The sequence below is a fragment of the Equus caballus genome, chromosome 16 (assembly GCF_041296265.1).
Source record: "Equus caballus isolate H_3958 breed thoroughbred chromosome 16, TB-T2T, whole genome shotgun sequence".
NCBI classification, from domain to species: domain Eukaryota; kingdom Metazoa; phylum Chordata; class Mammalia; order Perissodactyla; family Equidae; genus Equus; species Equus caballus.
In genome coordinates, this window is record NC_091699.1 from 13,911,228 (window position 1) to 13,930,800 (window position 19,573).

General features: G+C 56.6%; 1 protein-coding gene and 1 long non-coding RNA gene across 2 annotated transcripts in view; one reads left to right on the forward strand and one right to left on the reverse strand.

Moving 5' to 3' along the window:
• Positions 1-19,573, reverse strand: part of LOC111768287 (protein Wnt-7a) — a 64,824-nt gene that overhangs the window by 35,003 nt on the left and 10,248 nt on the right. Inside the window, exon 3 of the mRNA XM_070237192.1 lies at positions 5,614-5,885. Within this exon, the coding sequence (XP_070093293.1) occupies positions 5,614-5,885 (272 nt within the window). The remainder of the gene's footprint in view (positions 1-5,613; positions 5,886-19,573) is intronic.
• On the forward strand, positions 1,854-6,533 carry LOC138918015 (uncharacterized). Its single transcript, XR_011426793.1, has 3 exons — positions 1,854-3,518; positions 3,888-4,274; positions 5,405-6,533. It is a non-coding gene; the product is annotated as an uncharacterized lncRNA (long non-coding RNA).

Here is a 19,573-nt window from a genome sequence, read left to right on the forward strand (position 1 = left end):
AGAAGGCATCCGGGAGGCCCACTCCTGGCTCTGCTCCTCACTCCAGGACCGCTTCTGTGCTCCCCACAGCCCTCCTGCCCCAGGGCCCGTGCCCCAGGGCTTTCCAACTTGAATCCTCCCACTGGGCAATCCTGCCAAATTCCAGGGCTTCTGTTACCGCCTCCCGCTGGTGGGTGCCAGGAAGTGGCTCCAGCCAAGACCGCTCTCCAGAATAATGATCCAGGCACCAGTGGCCCCTGGGAATCCCTACCTACTGCCCACAGGGGCTCCCACTTCTGTGCCCAAAGGCACCCTGGGGACCATGATCTCCCCTGCCCCAGTTCCTGGCCCCAGTGAGGGGTGGTGCCCGACCATCCAACCCAAATGCAACCCCAGGCGGGTCTTGCCTCTTCTGCTTCCTGACAGCTGTCTATCCCACCCAGCCCGAGGCCCCTGCTGGGTCTGGGCACCAGCTGCCGCCCTGACCCCTCACGCTGTTCTCCACGTTGTCCCAGAGAGGGCCAGAAACCTGTCCTCGGCACTCCCCAGCCAAAGCCGCCTCAGGACCCTCCAGCCTAAGGAAGTCCCACCCCTTGGCCTGTCGTTCAAGGCCCTGCCTGTGGCCCCAGCCCCCCCCAGCCTCACCACCCACTCCCCCTTCCCCTAGACACACAGAGCCCCCAACCATGCTTTTTTAGGACTTCACGCTTTTGTACATGCTGTTACTCCTGTTTGAAGTTCCCTCCTCCTCCCCTCCTGCCTTGTCTCCTGGAGGACTCCTAGCTATCCTTCAAAGCCCTGCTAAGGGATCCCTTCTTCTCGCCTAGAGGTCTCTAGATTGCCCGAGAGGAAACCACTCCCATCTTGGGGCGCCTTTCTGCACCTTCTGTGTTGAATTTTCCCTGTGGGGTGTGGCCCTGAGTCATCATTTCAGCTCCTCTTATCTGCCCCTCTCACTAAACCGGGCGTCTTGAGGGCAAGAACCGTGCTTCGTTCACCTCCCCACCGCCCAGAAGGCTGGAAAGAAATGACAGAGCCACAGGATTCTGCCATCCAAGGAGTTCAACCCAGCGCTTCTGAGCCTCTCTCCGTCCCAGCCAAAGACCCTGCGATTCCAAACCCCACCCCATGTGGGGACGTGGACCTAACGTTCCACAGGCCCAGCCTCAACAGTCTGGGATTTCAATCCAAAATACGATGGCCCTAAACTTCCAACAGAGAGACTATGATTCTAGAATCCGCCCCAAAGAGCTGTGGGCACCCCCACTTTCTGTCTTCTAACCTGACCTGATTCCACCCTGCAGACCACACAATTGCAGGAGGCCATGAGAGGAGGGGAAGCCGCCCCCGCCGCTCCCCCGACTCCCCGCCCAGGCCCGCCCCCACCTCCCCAGCCCTGCAGCCCACATGCCCCACATCCGCAGGCAAGCACCTGGCTCTGTCTGGCTCTGCCCTGCTCGGACCCAAGCTGAGACGTCTAAGAGCAGGATGCGCCCCATAGTGTTTCTTCTCCCTCATCTGCCAGGTGAGTGGGTGGGCTGCCCTGGGTCTCCCGTCACTGGGCCCGCCACCACCTCTGCCCCTCGGACCGGCATCTGCTCCCTGACTTCCCCCGCCTCCTCCTCTTCTCTCTCACCAGCTGCCAACAAGCCCCAGAGCCTGTGGTCAGGTTGAGTCTTGTCTCCTCACACAGGAGGAGGGAGCCAGTGATAAACACATCTGCGATCCTTTCCAAGACGCTCAGGGGGGAGCGGCTGCGGGCCGGCCTCTTTGCTCCTGCCCGTTCCCCAACTCCCCCGTGCGTGGGGCTCCCAGAAGCCTGTTTTGGGGGGATTCTGGGATGGGGGCCCAGGCCTTTGAATAAATGGTACACTGCAGGATCGTGGGGGGCCTCCTGCATGCCCTCACCTGGCCCTGACTGGCACCTGGGGATCCAGAACAAGTTAAGGGTCACAGTCTCATTCGACAGATGGGGAAACTGAGGCCCCAGGAAGAGATGGGACTGAGAGCTGATACACAGTGAGCCTTACTCCGGGCTAGGCGGCTGTCTTTGCTCCTGACTGCTGGGCCACATCTGAGCTCTTGGGGTGCCCCGTGGCAAGGAGTGAGGGGCTAGGGTGGGAGACCGCCTTCCTGCTATGCTCCGGCTGAGCGATGTGGCACTGCTGTGGGTATCTGAGGGCCAGTAGGGACCCTCTCTGGGCCTCTGCTTGCACCCTCATACCACAAAGGGGCCAGATGGCAGTTGGTCAGGCCCTCCCCTGTGCACACGGGGGAGTCCCGAATTCCACCTCTTGGCTCTGGAAAACACACAGTGCCCAGCTGAACCGCTGTCCCAGGAGGCCACGCTCAAGGGTCCTCGGGAACCAGAGCGGAGTTGGGCAGCAGCGGCGCATCCCCTCAGCTGGGTCTCCCCGAGCTGGGAGAGCAGCTTCTGCTCAGGAACATCAGGTGGGGCCCAGCCCACACCCTGCCCAGACCCTAGGACTGACCCACCTAAGACACCACTCTGCCTCCCCGGGGTCCATTTCTATGACGTCTGCCCCTCCCTTGCTTCAGAATCATCAGTGGCTCCCCAGTGACCATAATGTGCTCAACCATTCACTCGGTAGGCATATAGGCCGCCTCCGTATGCCAGGCTCTGGGGGTGGCTGTGAGTGGGACACACGGGGTCGCTGTCTTCGTCACGTTTACGGTTTAGGGAGGGAGCAAGCCCCAGAACAAGCCTGCACCCAGAGAGGCTAGGAAGGAACTGAAAGGGGAGCTTCTCTGAGGGGGGGATCTGAGCTGAAGCCTGAGCACTGAGGAGGAGGCAGCCACAGGAAGACCTGGGGGCAACTCAAGGCTCTCACCCCTTGGCCTGGCAGGTGACCTTCCAGGCTCCCCAGCTTCTGCTACCCCTTCAGGGACCCACAGAGCAGCCAGTCTGGGCCCCTGAACTGGCCCCAGCCTCCATCCTTGGGCCTTTGGCCACACTATCTCCCCACACCAGACCTGGCTTGCCTTCACCTCTCTTCTCTGCTTAGCCCACCTTCACTCATCTTTTGGGGCTCACCTCCTCCAGGAAGCCCCCTGAGGTCGGTCTTATGACCTCTGACAGCTCCCATCGTCTGCATCACCCAAGCCCTGCCCTGAACAGCAACCGTGGCCCCCACACCTGCTGGAGCTGGGTAGCTTAGAAAACCCTCTCCCACCGGATATACACTGAACCTTTGTTACCCCGGGCCAAGCATTCTCTCCTGTAATTCTGACAGCGGCCCCAGCAGGCAGCCACAGATGAGGAAACTGAGGCTGGGAGCAGTAAGCCACTTGTCTTCCCTCTGCGCACCTCCAGGAAGCGGGACTTCAAGGGCAGGTGGGAGACCGTGACCTGGGACCTGAGCCCTAAAGAGTGACCTGACCACAGAAACAGGGAGGAATGACGGCTGAGAACACTGGAGGACATGCTGGCCCTGGGCAGGGGCTCTGGCCAGGGCTGGACAGGCGGAGCCAGCACGGCCTTGCCATGTACCCTGGGACCTCATCCTGACGCAGGCCAGGTGAGCGGTTCTGCCTGTGTGACTCACCGTGATGGCCTGGGAGGCTCTGACACACAGGATGTGGCCAGAGGCTGGAGAGGAGGAGGGCGGGAGGCTTCTGAAAGCTGGAGGAAGGGCCAGTTGGCACCTCTCATTCGTCTACACACCTGGGTGCCTTGCTCCCCTCCAAAGTGTGCCGGCTACCCCCAGCACCACCGGCCAGACAGACTCCCTCCCACATGACAGATGTTTGCACAACTTGCAATCAACTCACCCTATGCTGAGGACTAGGTGTGTGCCAGGCCCTGGGGCGAGGGCTCTCCCGCCGTGTCTCCTTCCCTGCTCACCTCAGCCCTGAGGACACTCCTGCAGCTCTGCTTCCTTCCCCAGGAACGAGAGACAGAGCTGGGATCTGAGCCCTGGCACCTCACCGCCAGCCGGCGCTCTGACCACCACGCCACAGCGGACTGTGGTACGCAAACGCCAACTCGAGGGCCAGACGTGCTGGGTTCGAATTCTGGTTTTGCTTCTTATTAGCTGTGGGACCCTCAGCACATTACTTAACTGCTCTGTGTCTCAATTTCTTCACCTATAAAATGGGGATAATGATGCCACTGTTCAGAGGGATGCCGTGAAGATTAAGTGAGCTGACATAGCCAGGGCTAGATGACAGCTGGCCCACGGACGTGCTCTAGCGGAACGAGAGCCGTGCCACTTGACCATCTGTCGCTCAAGGCCCACACTTAGCCGACAGATGTGTGCTTTTGAGCCCCTATGGTAATCTTCTTTTTTTACTTTTCCTATATTTTTAAGATTTACTGATGACTACTAGTTTTAAATGCCAAAACTTGAAAATGAAGTGAGTGCACGTGAAAGTCTAAGTCTGAGATCAGAGGACGTGGCCACCCTGGGCCGGCATCCCCACACAGCCACAGCGGGCTGGAGCAAGTTGGGCCCATGGACGCCGTCTGTGTTCCTTGGCCTCCACAGCCCAGTGCACACTTTCCCCTGTTCTTGTCACTCCTGCTCCTGCCAGCCCCCCTGGGTGCCCGTGTCTGTGGCCGCTGGTGGTGCCACACACATCCTGTCACTGCAGTGGTCCGTCCCCCGCCCAGGCAGCATCGAGCCCTCCTTCCCCATCCATCCTGGCCCATAGCCACTTCTGTACAGAGCTCCGCCTGACATCAGACATTTTTCCTCACCCAACACCTCCTGGGCCCAGGGGCCCCAGGGTGGGCTCTGAGCACCTTGACCTTTACAGGCCTTCCAGAGCCCACTCCCAACCTCAGGCCTCAGCTGAGGAGACTCCCCGAGCCAGGTGGCACTGATCTGGGTGCCCCAAGATGCCTCCTCAAACTGCCTCTGTTTAAATACTTCCTGGGACGGGGAGCTCACTCCTTTCTTGGTAACTCAATCCATTTCTCAGTGGCTATGGCTGGCCCTCACACTGGCAGGACCTGTCTCCTTGTGACCCCGCCCCCACTCCCACCCCATGGACCTTTACTCTGTACTCTGGGCCTGCAGACCCATCTGATCCCTTGCTCTGGGACAGCCGGCTCCTTGCAGGATAGGGTGTCCAGTCCCCTTTCTAACCCAGCCATCTCTGCTACAAACATCCTGGGACATTCCTGACTCTCTAAGCTAAGCCCAGAATTCAGGAGGATCTGAGGAGGCAGAGAAGAAGGTATTGTCACCTCCTTTATTCTGAGCTCCAGATCTTGGCTAAGGTGACCAAGGACACATTAGCAGCCCTGGCAGCTGCTCCACAGGGATGACTCCTACTGAACTCACCTCAACCCCTCCCCACAATCAGAGTTATGTACAGCTGATTTTGTGGACCCAAAGATAAGAGTTCACGTCTGTCCCTCTTTCCATCTTGCTGAGCTACATCCAACTTGTTTTAACAGAGATTCAATTATTCAACTGCTTCAGTAACTGACAAGCATCACGCACCCACAAATCCTGACCAGCAGCGAACTGACAACAGAGTCAAGCAGAATGAGGCTGTGTGCAGAGCCCTGTGGCTCACCACAGGAGACCCGACACCAGCCATTCTGAATAAGGAACCCTGCGGCATCTCTGCCGGAGCCGCCCGGCTCCCCTCCTGGCCGCCTACCTTTCGGCCTGCCTCGTTATTGTGTAAGTTCATGAGAGTCCGGGCATTCTGCTTGATCTCCCGGGCATCCACAAAGACCTTGGCGAAGCCGATGCCGTAGCGGATGTCGGCAGAGCAGCCACCCCACTTCCAGCCCTCGTCCCGGTGGTACTGGCCTTGCTTCTCCTTGTCGCAGCCACAGTCGCTCAGGTTGCCCTGGGTGCAGGCCGCTGTGATGGCGTGGGCCACTCCGGCAGCAATGATGGCGTACGTAAAGGCAGCCTCCCGGCTCCCTGCGGGGAGAAGAGCGCAGACTGGGGTCAGGTCCAGGCCGCCGGGGGACAGCGAGCTGGACAAGAAAGGAGCTGGCTCTCTGGAACAGCTCCACAAGGACCTAGGAGTGCTCATTCCTAGCCCCTAAGAAGCGCTCTGTCTTGGGATGATGACAATGCCCGAGCCCCCGATCATGCACACACCCACTCAACCCCAATCCTGAAGGTCCTCGGGCAGTCGACTGGGCAGCGGAGGAGAAAGGCAGGTGGGCTGGTTGCCCAAGCTCGGGAAGGCCAAACGAGGGGACTTTGGTCGGTTATCACCCACTCCCGACCACACTCGACATGGCAGTGTGAACCGTGCACTGCACGATGCTCGTGGCATCTGGCGACACACTGTAAGCAGCATTTCTTGGACACCTGAAGTGTGCACAGGCTCCAGAGCCAGAACTGGGAGAAAGGCCAAGAGCGTCACTCTCCGGCTCTGTAGCTTTCAGCCCATGACGACCCCTCCCTGTGTCTCAGTCTCTTCGGCTGTACGATGGGGACTTTGCAATAGTCCCTTTCTCGTGGCAATGACAGAGAACCGTAAGAGTTTGTCGACGTAAAGCTCTCAGCTCCATGCCTGGCTTAAGGCACCTGCCTGATACAGCAATGCTTGTTCTTGTGGCCCCTGTTATTACTGCTGTGTGTCACCTGCCATTTATAGGTCTGTCCCCTCCTTTTCTCGGTGGCCCCCTCACTGGACTGTGAGCCTCTCTGGGACCTGTCCCCTGCACACCCGCGTCCTCAGGCCTCCATCTGATGCAGAAGGCCAGGGCTGGAGGAGGGGAGAGGGCACCGCCCATGGTCAGGCAGAAAGGGGCAGATACAGCAGCCGGAAGGTTCAGTGGGGGTCCGGGGAGCCGCTGAGGCACTGCTTTCCCACAGGTCTTCCCAGCTGTTTGGGGACAACCCTGACAGGAGGCCGGGAGCTACATACAAGGATTTCCAAGGGTCCTGCAGGGTGGTGCTGGGGTTTTAAGTGGGGGTGGGAGGGTCTGGTGTAGCCGGCGTGCAGGAGTGCTGCCACGCAGTCTCTTAGCCTCTCTGGGCCTCAGTCTCCCCACCTGCAAAATGGGGTCAGAGCGTCCACTGCATAGGATGAAGATGAACCAGCGCGCTCCATGGGACGCCCTGTGTGGTGCACGCCCCGAGTGAGCACTCAGCAAGTTTGCTCTCAGAGTCAGGGCGGCGTGGCGTTCAGGGAGGGCACCCTGGAGGAAGAGGCCCCTGAGCCCAGAGCAGGCAGATGGGGCTCAGCGGACCAAGCAAGCTGAGGCAGGAGGAGAATTCCAGGGCGTTGGGATGGGGATGGCTGAAGCAGAGGGGGAGGAGTAACCTGCAAGTGGCTTCGAGCCCCAGGTCACTCAGACCCGCACTCGGATAGGCTTCCCCTGTCCCCTGCATCCATCTCACTTCGTGGCTTCCCTCCCCCAGGCTGCCAAGACACAAACAGCCTGTGCCCCCGCCCCCAGGTCCCAGTCACCGCTCTCGTCCGGCAGACACGCTGGCCTGCCCACCTGCTGGGCTGGATGGCTTCCCATGCCCAGCCCCTCTGCTCTGCCGTTCCATGCCAGCCCATCCACGGCATCCCTGTGAACGCGCAAATCCCTGTTCCACCACTTGCTTACTGTGACATGGGCAAGTCCCCTCTCCTCTCTGAGCCTGTCTCCTCGTCTTTGAGTGTGGAGCACGCCACTGTCCGCCCGATAGGAGTTGAGGGGTTAAAGGCGAGGGTGCACACATGCCCGGCCCGGGGCCTGGCCCAGCAGATGCCCCTGCACTGGGCACTCCCCTCATTCTGCCTCAACCTTTGGGACCTGCAAACAGCATTATCTGAGCACCTGCTGAGTTCCTGACCCTGCACGCACTATCGTGTTGGCATCAGAAACCCCACGTGTGCAGCATGTGTTTGCCAGGGCCTGGCACAGACCAGCCTTGACGGGCAGCTGCAGTGTGGACAAGCGCACAGGCAGGCTGGATACCCGACAACGCCTCTGTTCTGTGAAATTAAGAAACGCTGCCTAATCTTTACTAAGATTTTCTAATTTTGCCTGAGATTTCCTAATGCTTGGCTGGGCTCACAGGAAGGCGAGGGAAGCCGCTGGGCGTGCAGTGAAGACAGAGCTGACCGGCAGCAGTGCAGGGGCCGGGAGGAACAGAAGGGATGTGGCCGCCTCGCGTTGCTGCATCTGCGAAGGAGGGAGCTTTTGAGTTAGGGCCTCGAGGGCAGGAGCCCAGGACCCAGCCCACCGAGGCAGGACACTGGAACAGAGACAGCGCTGGGTAGGCAGAGTCCCGGGGAGAAGGCAGACTGACAACGTGTTCCGCCCCAGCGCAGCTGACCAACAGGCAAGCCGGCCTGCCTTGGCCAGGACAGGAGGTGGGAAGCCCGGAGATCCCGGGAACCAGGAGCCACACTCCTGTCTTTGCACAGATTGAAGGCTCAATTTTATCCCCGCATGTTCCAAGGGCTCCCAAGCCAGTGCTACCCCACAACCCCTAGAGGAGCAAAGATAGAGCCTGCAGGCCCCAGCTAACACTACTACAGAGCATCGAATGCAAAAGAAAATAACATCCTGGAGGAGACAGCCAGCCAGCAGTGAGATTAGACTCTCAGGGGCATCAGAGCAAAGAATAATCAGATGGAGAGTCTAAATAGAACAGGATGGCTGGTAGGGAATGCCTGTTCCACCACTTTCTAGCGGTGTGACCTTGGGTGAGTCACCTAACCTCTCTGTTCTCTGGTTCCTCCACCATAAAATAGGGATGACAACCATCCATGTAATTCAGGGTGATTGAAGGACTAGAAAACATTAACAAAGGAAGGCACTTAGCAAAGAGACTGGCATGAGGAAGTGGCCTCAGATACTAAATTTATAACATTTCTATTGATGACAATAATAACAGTTCCTTTTAAGAGAGCTGGAAGGGAAGCAGCAGAAGTCTTCATTATCTTCATCTACAGCTGAAGAAACTGAGGCCAAGAGAGAGATCCGGCTTGCCCAGGCCACCCAGCTGGTGGGCAGCAGAGCCAAGCTACAGACTCAGCCTCCGGACACCTGTACAGACTGGCAGGAACTGTCCCGAGGGATGAGGGCTCCAAGGTGCAGCGGGCACCGCTGGCAGCCTCCAGAAGTAAAAGGAGACAGTGTCCCCTTTATCAGACCAAGAATGGAGGATGCAAATTGAGGAGGGGGTGGGGACCCTGGCCGGTGTCTGAGGCTTACCCTTCTGCCAGGCTCCTCCTTGGGGGTGGGGCCAGGGGCAGGGTGGGGGGCTGCAGTCAACACCCTTTGTGCTAATTTTGTGTGCAGCTGAGCTACCACTCAGCAGGTAATAGTTCCCAGGTCTCTCTGAGCCCCCTGAGCAATGCATGACAATGCAGCTGATGAAGGACCCACAACTAACTAAACACACAGCAATGATGGTGGCTTCTGTTGCCACACAGGATCCCCAATCACATCCTCTGAGGTGGGGGAAGGGCAGTCGCATCCTGGTCCCCACTTGAACTCTCCTGAGTTCAAGGTGAACCCCCAGACCAGAGCGAAGTCTATCATAGGCCATGGCCTTCCCCTCTCTGCTAAGCTGGCCCTCACCTCGGCACCCACTGCCCCTGAGAAACAACGAGGGACCATTATTCTTGGCTTCAGAGCTCCCAGGGACCCAGGCACTGGCAGCAAAAGTCCAATGCTTTGATACCAAAGGGTCATTGTTGTTCCCGCCATTGACGTTGGCCTTGCCCACCAACATTAGACTGGGACTACCCAGTCTCACCGCCTCCTTTCCCCTGAACACTGACCACCGTCCTGGGCATCGGGCTGGCTGTGTAACTGTCAGGCCTGTTACTAAGCATCTGTTGCTTCCTCTGTGAAATGGGCACGATAACAGCACCTATGCATCATGGGTTTCTGAGTGCATGCAATCACAGAACGAGGGGAAGGTGCTGAGCACAGCTCCTGGCATGTGGTACGTGTTAGTAAACATTAGCCCTTGTTGTTGCTTGTTATTATTTCCACCAAGACCCATTGTGCCTCATCATGCTCCATGACGCCCTGATGAACAAGACAGCCTCACGCAGAGGCGACTGTGTGGGGCTGAGCCAGCACCTGTCTGCCCCGCCAACTCTCAGGTTCGCAAGGGGACAGGGACCATGTCTGTCTCGCTCCCACTGTTTACAACCCCCTCCATAATGTGTGAAGGATGAATAAATGAGCAGACCTGGGTTCCAATCTCCACCCTGCCAGGAGCTGGATGACCTGGGGCAAGTCACTTAACCTCTCTGGGTCTCCAGTTCCATATCTGTTAATGCCACCCACCCTGTAGAAGGAAGCAGGTATCACCCAGCACAGCGCTGGCGCTGGTGCATAAATGAATGGCAATGACTGCTCTAATGATTATAATCGGTGACATTACAGGCACCTCTGGAGGTGCGGAGGGAGCCTCCCATCTTAGCTTCCTCCACAGCCCTCCTGCCATTTTAGACTTCTCTGGCTCTTGTCTGTTCCTGCACACATGCCCCCACCCCCCTACCACAGAATGTCCTTGAGGGCACCGCTTTCCCATGTTCCCTCCATGTCCCCAGGCCTGACACGGGGTAGATGCTCCATAGGTGCAGGTAGTAGGTATCTGTTGGACGAATAAAGGAATGGATGAAAGAAAGCTCCAAACAGTGGCCAGCAACCATGTGACCTTGATTGAGTGCTTGCCGTTTGCCAGGCTCCACGGTAGGCGCTGTGGAGAATGGTGCTGGCTGATCCCTCAGGAAGATGAGCCCCCAGGGTGCAGGCGGCTCTGCCTAGGCAGGGGTGGAGCAGCGACGGGGCGGAGCAGCAAGGAACTCCAGCCCCTCCCACCGCTTCCCCAGGGTATTAGCACAGAGGGAGCCAGAGGCTTGGGGTTTTCTTGAGGGGGTGGTGGGGAGAGAAGGGAGGAAAGAAAGTAACATTTGCTGGGCACCTACTGTGTGCCAGACCCACACGTGGTTCTTTGTGTGGAATTTCCCAACAGCCCTGCTGGGGAGACACCATTCTCCACAATTTGACCAATGAGGAAAGTGAGGCTCTGAGAGGTAAAGTGATTCACTGAGGCCACCCACCTAGAAACTGGCCAGAACTGGGATTCCAGGCCCAAGCTGGGCAGTGTCCTTCCTCAGCAACCCGCCCCCCGACCCCCGCCCCTTCCTGGCTCTTCACTGCAGCTGGAAGCCCACGGTTAAGAGACGTTCCTTTGGCTTAAGCCATTGACCTTTACTAAAATGCCTTTTTTTCCATCAAAGATGCCATTCATTTGTTGTCAGTTAAAACATCAATAAATAATTTATAAGACCCATTCAAATCGAACGAGCTAAGCTTGCTAGGCTGAGAGAAGGATTTGATGGCAGAAAGAAGGTAGAAAAGGATCCCACAATCTTAAAATCTCAGAGTCTCAGGGCGAGAGGCCGTGTTCAACTCCACCCACCCACGCCTCCTTCGCCCACCCCAGGTGAATGACAGCTCCTTGCTTTATGCTCGAGGAAACTGGGGCTCGGAGAGGTGACTGGCCCAGGCAGAGCCAGGATGCACACCTGGAGGTCACATGCTGTCTCTAGCCACTCCAGAGCACTGCCCTGGACCCTGACCACGCTCAGTGCTCCCAGGGAGCCCCTCGCTCAGCCTGGGGAAGCCCCTCACATTGGGGGATCTTCTGAATGCCACCTCCTTTGTCTCTTGTGACATATCTGCAAGGGTGGCTCTCGACGTCTGTTTTAAGGCTGCAGAAATGGAGTGAGAGGATGCACCCAATGGCACGTGGTTTGCAATAAGAATAGCAAAGGCATAAAGCGCTTACTATTTGCCAGTCTCTTTCCTAAGCACTCGATATAGGTCAACTCACTCGATCCTGGCAACAACCCTATGAGGTGTGAACCATTATCATCTCCATTTACAGATTCGGAAATTGAGGCCCAAAGAGGTGATGTAACCCGCCAAGGATTCAAACCCGGTCAGCCCGGCTCAAGAGTCTGACCCGCTCTCCTGCCTCAAGGTCATGATACCCACCGTAGTCCTACTGCCCCCCGGCCCAGGCTCTTTCCCGGCTCCTCCATGTGGGGCCAGTGAGCAGCAGACACTGGGCTGGGTCATCACTGACTGTGCCCCTCCCTGCCCTGACCATCCACCTCGCCCTCCTGCCCATGAGCTGAGGAAGAACCTCAGCAGACCCTGCCCTCCCCTCGGCCTCCTTGACCGAGCCACGTGCCCTGTTCCTGCACTCAACAGGTATTTCTTGAGCACCTACTATGTGCCAGGCACCATGCTGGGGTCTAAGGAAACCAAGAGGAGGGACTCAGACATGGCCTTGGCTTCGTGGAGGGACAGAGAGCAAGGTCACGTCACCTAGCGGCAGCTGAGGACTCTAAGAACGTAGACCAGGGCAGTAATGGTGGGGGGCGGCATCCATGGCGGTGACTTCTGAGCATGGAGGAGCCAGCCACGAGGCTCTCTGGGGGGAGAGAGGGCTCCAGGCAAAGGGGCAGCCCGTGCGATGGCCCTGACATGGCATAGCGGTGGTGGGAGCAGGTGAGCAGGGGCCTGGAGGGAGGTGGGGCAGCAGAGGGCAGCGGCAGGTCCTGCTGGCCCCGCCGTCCTGCGCTGGGCAGAGGCCCCTCCTGTCCCCGGAATCAGAGAAAAGTCTCCCAGAACCACAGACATAAAGTCTGTGGGTTCCTCCTGAAATGATAGGTTCCTGGAGGCTGGGAGACTTGCCCAAGGTCACCAGTGACTCAGCGACACCAGGGGGATTAGAACTAGGGTCTCCCGGCTCCCAGAGTGCAGAATCCACCCTCACCTCTACCACTCCGTAACTCTCAGTCCTCCCGCACCTCCAGGTGAATTTGCCGTCCAGAAGCCCAGGTGTCAGTCCCTGCTCCCCCATCCCTCCTCGGCTGGGTGACCCCGAGCAAGGACTCCGGCTCCCTGAGTCTCAGCTTCCCCACCTGTGACATGGGAACCAGAAGAAGGACAGTGTAGAGCTACCCCGAAGAGTAAATGAAAGCCCTGTGTGGAGAGAAGCCCAGTCCCCTGGAAGGTGCTCAGTAAAGAACGGTGTTGTCCCCGAGATGGAAACGGGGAGCCCGGCTGACGCCCTCCGCGCATTCCAGCTCCAGAACCATCCCGGTGGGGAGAGAGGAAATAAACTGATGTCCAAGCCTGCCCGAAAGATTCCATTCCACCGCCCTGTGCGGCCGCTGTAAATGGTTTGCACCGGAATATTATCTGGGTGTATTTACGGTATCTTACTGGAAACCACAAAGTGCATTGTATTTTTTTTTCTTTTGCTATTTAAAGCCAATGGGTCAGAGAGTGAGCAATCTGCAGTGACACAGGCTGAAATATATGATGATTTGGAAAACATACAGATGGAAAAAAGTTGCCTTTGCCAGCCCCATGGCATGGCAGTTCACAGCCCGTCTGGGTTCAGAACGCCACATCTGGCTGTCTCCATCCAGAGGAACTAGGGAGCCTCTTGATGGACAACTGGAACAAGTGGAGGCGCAGGGAGCATGTGCCTGGGCTGAGCCTGGCTAAGGGAACAGGCGCACAGAGACCGGATCCAGGGGCAGGCATGTGCAGGCCCCCAGCCTCCTCTCCTGCCTCAGTTCCATCCAAGGGTCTCTCTTCTCACCAGGCAAGGCCAGAGCGCACTGCTGACCACTCCTCAAGGGTCACCATCTACCCCTTCCTGCCTCCACACCTTCGCACATGCTGTTCCCTCAGCCTGGAAATGCCCTTCCTCTCCCATCCACCTGGTGAGAGGCAATGCAGCTGGGTGGTTGCACAGCAGGGCCCTGGAGGCCGATAAACCTGGGTCCACATCCCGGCTCCACCTCCCAGTGGCAGGACCTTGGGTGAGTTAACTGACCTCTCCAGGCCTCAGTTTCCTCATTTGTAAAATGACAATAATGAAATACCCACCTCTGAAGGTTGTTGGGAGGGTTAAATAAACCAAGGCACACGACAGGCTCAGTGCACGGCTGGTAAGGCATCAGCAAGCGGGAGCTCTTACCACGCACACTGGTGGCTAACTGCACCCACCAAGACGCAGCAGCAACAGTGTCCCCTCTCTGAGGGGCCTTGCTGACATCTCCTCCCTCTGCTTATGGTCCAGCACCTTACTCATCCTTATTTTGTGTTGAAGTGAATTATCAGTCTCTCCCCACCAGGTTGTGGGGACCTGGATTATTTATCTGTAAAGCCTCGACAGTTGAATGAATGAGTGACTGTGCGTGTAAAAGCGTGTGAGAGTGTGTGCGTGTGTGTGTCTGTCTACCATATGAGAGCTGGAAAGAGAACATTATAACAAAAGACTCATCTCAAAGAATAGTGTCAGGAGAACTAAAACCCAGGATGAACTGAGGCTTGCAAAAAAAATGCAAACGAGACAAAAAGTCCTTTGTTAGCTGTGTTCTAAGCAAGAATAGGGAAAGAATAGGTCTTTTGCTCTGGCAAGATGGAGTATTGTTAAGAAATGGCAGAGAGAAAGTGGAGCAGGCCAGCCCCTTGCTTCTGTCTCTCTCTCCGGAAAGGTCTTCAGATCTGTCCGTCCCGGTCGTCATTAGCTCACCAGACCTGTGCTCCACTCTCCCAGCCCTCGATGGGTGAAAAGACAGGGCCATTTGTGGGAGGCGGACTCCCAGATGAGGAAGCCTGGGCCCAGCCGTCACCCAGGGGAGGGGGCTGAGCTGCTGGAGGGACTGCTCAAGAGGAGGGGCGACAAATGCGCCAGGAGCAGAAGCCCAGAAAGGCACCACAGTGACCCAGTTTGCAGACAGAGCAGGGTGGACCCCAGGGCCTGAATCCTAGGTCATCTGTGCCCATCCCTGGAAAAATTCCGGCAGGGGAGTACCAAACAGGAGGCTGTGAGTATCTGCAAAAGAATGCAGCCGTCCCGGGGAGCACACGTCGGGAAATCACCATTTCTCTGTTGACAATAATGCTGGAGACATAGCAAATTTCTATATGTGCTAAGAATTTGATTATCTTACCACATCCTGTCCCTCCCCTGAGACAGGGGAGAGGCGTTCTCCTGACGCCTCCCCTCCCAGGCAGAACCCAGTCTGGCACACAAAACCCTGCGGGATTGCCTCGCCCCCACCTCTCTCTCCAGGCTCTTTCTGCCCCCTTGACCCTACAGTCTAGAAGCCAGAATGCCCAGGTCACTCTGATCCCCTGGCTCCTGCTGGGTCACATCTGCAAGCCCTCCTTGGCTGTCCCCGCCCCGGCCACACCCTTCCTCTCCTGGGTTGTAGACCAGCCTGATTCAGGTGACGCCTGCACGCAGCCTTCGGTGCCACAGTCCACCTGCACGTCCGCTCAGGGCCCTCTCCTTTCCTCCCGGAGTCCCACACTGCAGCCCCTACTTCGCTGTCTGTCCCTGCCAGCCAGTGAGCGCCCCGAGGGCAGAGCCTGTGGTCGATTCATCAGCCATTTACCACCCAGAAGATTCTAGCAGATTTCTCTGGGAGAAATAAATGAATAAATGAGTAGACACGTCGGGGGCTGGTACCAAATGCACCCAGGGAAAAGTTAATTAAAATACTGTACGTGTGGGACCAGAAATTGGTGCAGCCACTACGGAAAAGAGTATGGAGGTTCTTCAAAAAACTGAAAATAGAACTACCATATGACCCCGTACTTCACTTCTGAGTATTTATCTGAAGAAAACCAAGCCAGTACCTCGAAAAGCTATCTGCACCCTCGTGTTCATTGCAGCATCATTTACAATCGCCAAGACATGGAAGCAGCCTAAGTGCCCAGGGACGGATGAGCGGATAAGGAGAATGTGGTGTACACACAGACACACACACACACACTGGAATATTATTCAGCCAACAAAAAGAAAGAAATCCTGCCATTTGCAACAACATGGATGGACCTTGAGGGCATTACACTAAGTGAAATAAGCCAGACAGAGAAAGACAAATACCCTATGATCTCACTTACGTGTGGAATCTAAGAAATTAAAAAAAAGAACTCAAAAAAGTATCGCATATATTGGATATATTTTGGACACGTACTCTTCATTCTATGTTGTGCGTTACTCTATATGTACCATACACTCACGTGAAGGTTTTCCTGTACTTGTACAGAAAACCAGGTGTTTTGAATTGGACTTCAGAGAGCCCTGTGGCTTTAGCAGGAGGGCGACTCCGGGCTGTTCTCCAGCCCCGCCTTTCCCTGCCCCGCTGCCTTTCAAGGGTAAGGCTGACTAGAATACACTTCACCGGCCATGTCCAGCCCAGTGCCAGGTGGCCTCTGCTGTGCCCTTGGCGGAAGACGCTGGACTTGGGGGTGGGTGAATATACTTTTGGTGGATTCCTGGTGAGTCCAAAAACCACGTTACGGGCATGGTCAACCTGTAAGGGTCTCCAGAGTGGTGTTTCTCTGTGCGGGTGTCTCTGCAGAGCAGCTCCACCAGACAGTGAGTGAGTCCAAGCAGAGAAGTTTGGACCCTCCAGGGGAAGCTTGCTTAAGCTGCTCTCTTGTTTGCAGGACTTTTCAGAGCCTTTAATATGCTGGCGGGCCCTCTGGCTCTCTCTTGAGCAGGGAATACAGCATGCTGAGGAACCTTCCTTTTGTCCCCCAGAGCAGCTAGGGGGCGTGGGGAGGGAGTAGAGACTAATGTTCTGCTGAACAGATCCTGGGACGGGTCCTTCTGAGTCATGCCATGGTGGGTGGGGAGGGTCTTCCTTGGGCCTTGACCTAGTCAGAGATTTTATCGCATTTGAAGCTTACGCGCATGTGGAAGGATGTGCTCACAAAATGCTGGGCTAAAACGGGTCAAAGTGAACTTGTGCAGGAATGAATGTTCAGTCCCATATTTTGCGTCAGAAACGAAAAGCACTCACACACACAACAGAGAACAGAGCGCTCCCTGCGTGTGAGGAGCCACCCAGACCGGGTCAGAAGATAAATGAGACCGCCAAGGGCTCAGAGCAATGCTGGCGAGTAGGGTGGGGAGGAGCTGGCCTGCCTGGGCTCAAGTGTGTCTTCCCATGTTTCCTGAGCACCTGCTGGATGCCAGGCCCTGGGCCAGGTGCTGGGGATCCTGGGAGAAGACGATTGATAGATCTGGGCTCCATGATTTCCCCATAGTCGAGGAGAAGACCGAGGTCAGCCTTGCAAAAGTTAGCAAAGTCATTTCTGAAAGTAGTAAGTGCTGGAAAGACAGCAGCACAGGGTGACAGGTCGGGGAGGTTGTCTCAGGTCGGATGGTCAAGGAAGGCCTCCTGGAGGAGGTGGCATTCGAGTGGAGACCTGCATAATGCTGGGATGGGCAGGTTACCAGCCATCACTCAGCAACTTCTCCCTGTCGCCCTTCTGCTCTGCCTCCTGCTCTAGAAGGAATCGGGGCAGGGGTCTGTGCCAGTATCCGGGGGTGTCCCCACATCCACTGAGTCCTTTTGGCCCGAGAGAGAGACAATAACAGCAACAACACAACTATGATTTATGGAGCACGTGCTGTGTGCCAGGCATGGCTCTGAGTGCCTCACGGGAACAAGCAATCCCATGGTCCCACAGCCCATGAGATAGGTGCCGTTGTCACCGCCGTTTGGTCAAGGTCCACAGCCAGCAAATGAGGAGCTGGAGGAAGAACCGAGCAGGGGGCTTCAGGGCTGACCTGGCACCCAGCACTGCACCAATGAGCAAATAGATGGAGGCCTCGCCTTGCAGCAGCAAAGTGACACAAAGGAAAAAACGGCCAGGTGAGGGGCCAAGAGGTACGGGGGGTCCACACCACGCAGGGGCTCCTGAAGACTCCTCTGGGAGGATGACCTGTGAACCGAGATGGAAGGACAGAAGAGGATCAGGCAGAGCGGACGGCCGGGGCACAGGCCCTGAGGCGGGCAGCACTTTGGCACACTTGAGGGGCGGAAGGCCAGCAGGGCTGGGTGGAGAGGGCGTCGGGAGGCAGGTCATGGAGCCTATAAAGGACTGCAGGACCCGTTGGTATTTTATCCTCACAGCAATAGGGAAGCCACTGTAGGGTTTACATGGGGGGATGCCACGGTCAGAGCGACCCTGGGAAGGTGCTATGTTGCATGGCTGCATTGACCGGGGAGGCGGGCATACATGAGGAGGCTGAGGCACTTGTCTGCGTGACAACTCTCGGAAGATGCTGGCTTGAGCCAGGAGCTGGTGGTGGAGATGGGGAGAAGCGTACAGACTGGGGGATGGATTTCGGAGGTAGAGTCAGAGCAGCGAGTTTAGATGAGTAATTGGACCACAGCTTTTGCTGCACCAAGAGCACAATCTACAGCCCACATGCGAGATGAGCAGGCGGCCCTCCAGAGAGGCCCAGCAAGTGGCCAAGGTTCTCAAGCACAGGGAAGCCCTGAGAATCTCAAATCCGCAGGCTCACACAAACCAGAAGAATCTCCCCAGCACCAGGGAGCTCACTACTGATCTCACCTCAGCCTTGATGGGAGCCTCGTGCCAGGAGAGAGACGGTGGACACGCCTCCTTTCCAGGTGGACGAGACCAACCGAGGCAATATATGAGGAAGGCCGTCTTGGCTCCCGGCCCCACCAATCAACCCTCAACAAAAACATGAGTGACAGGAGAGTGAAGCCCCACATGACCCACCCTCCTCGGTGCAGCCTGACGCAGCCCTGGCACTTCTGCACTGTGATGCGATGGCTCCATGACAGCCAGACCTGAGGGGACAATACAAAACCTGATGGAAAAATGGGCAAAAAGCAGGAATAGGCAACTCAGAGAAGAGTAAATATAGGAGGAGACTTCAACCCCATCACTTCTCAGGGAAATGCAAATCAAGATGACAGTGAGAAAGCATTTGACACCCATCCCCTAAGCAGCAGTGAAGAAGTCTGGACAATCCCAGTGTTGACGAGGCCGTGGATCCACACTGCCGGCTGGTGGGAGTGGCACTTGGCACAGTCGGTATGGAAGTCAGGTTGATTCAGACCCAGCCAACGGCAATTCCTTCCTGTATACGCCCACAAGAAATGCATGCACGTAGACAGTAAGTGCACGAGGCCCGTGATGGCCCTGTGAGTGACAGCAAATGCTTAGAGACAACCCAGACGCCCCACAACCAAAAGCGTGGGTGCACAGATCGGGGTCTATGTACCACCGCTGCAATGAATCAACAACAGCTACAAGGAACGACGTGGGTGAGTTTTAGTAATAGTGAGTGAAGAAAATAGTAAATTCCAAAAGACTGCAAATAGCGTGACGCCTCTTCTTTATAAAATTAAACACAACTAAAACCAAACAATTTCCTTCCGGGGAATATGTCAATATGATAAATTAGACATAAACAAGCAAGAAATGGGAAACCCCAGGTTCATATGGAGAAAGCTTGGCTTAGGAGGGGCAGGGGTGCAAGAAGATGCCCACGGGGTGCATTTACACCACCCTCCTTGTTCCAGCTGCTGTGCCGGGTAGTGGCTCCAAGGGGGCTCATTGTATCATTGAAGAAAAGGAAAAGCCTGGAGAGGGCGATGCCTTCTTAGGCTCCCGAGTGCCACCTGGGCCTGGGTAGCAGTTGATAAAGCTCATGTGAGCTCACACACCACGCCCAAGTCATCCCAGCCTTTGAAGGCTCTTGACAGCCGGCCCGTGATGTCTCCCGAGGCTGCCTACCCCTGTGCTCCATCCCCTGAG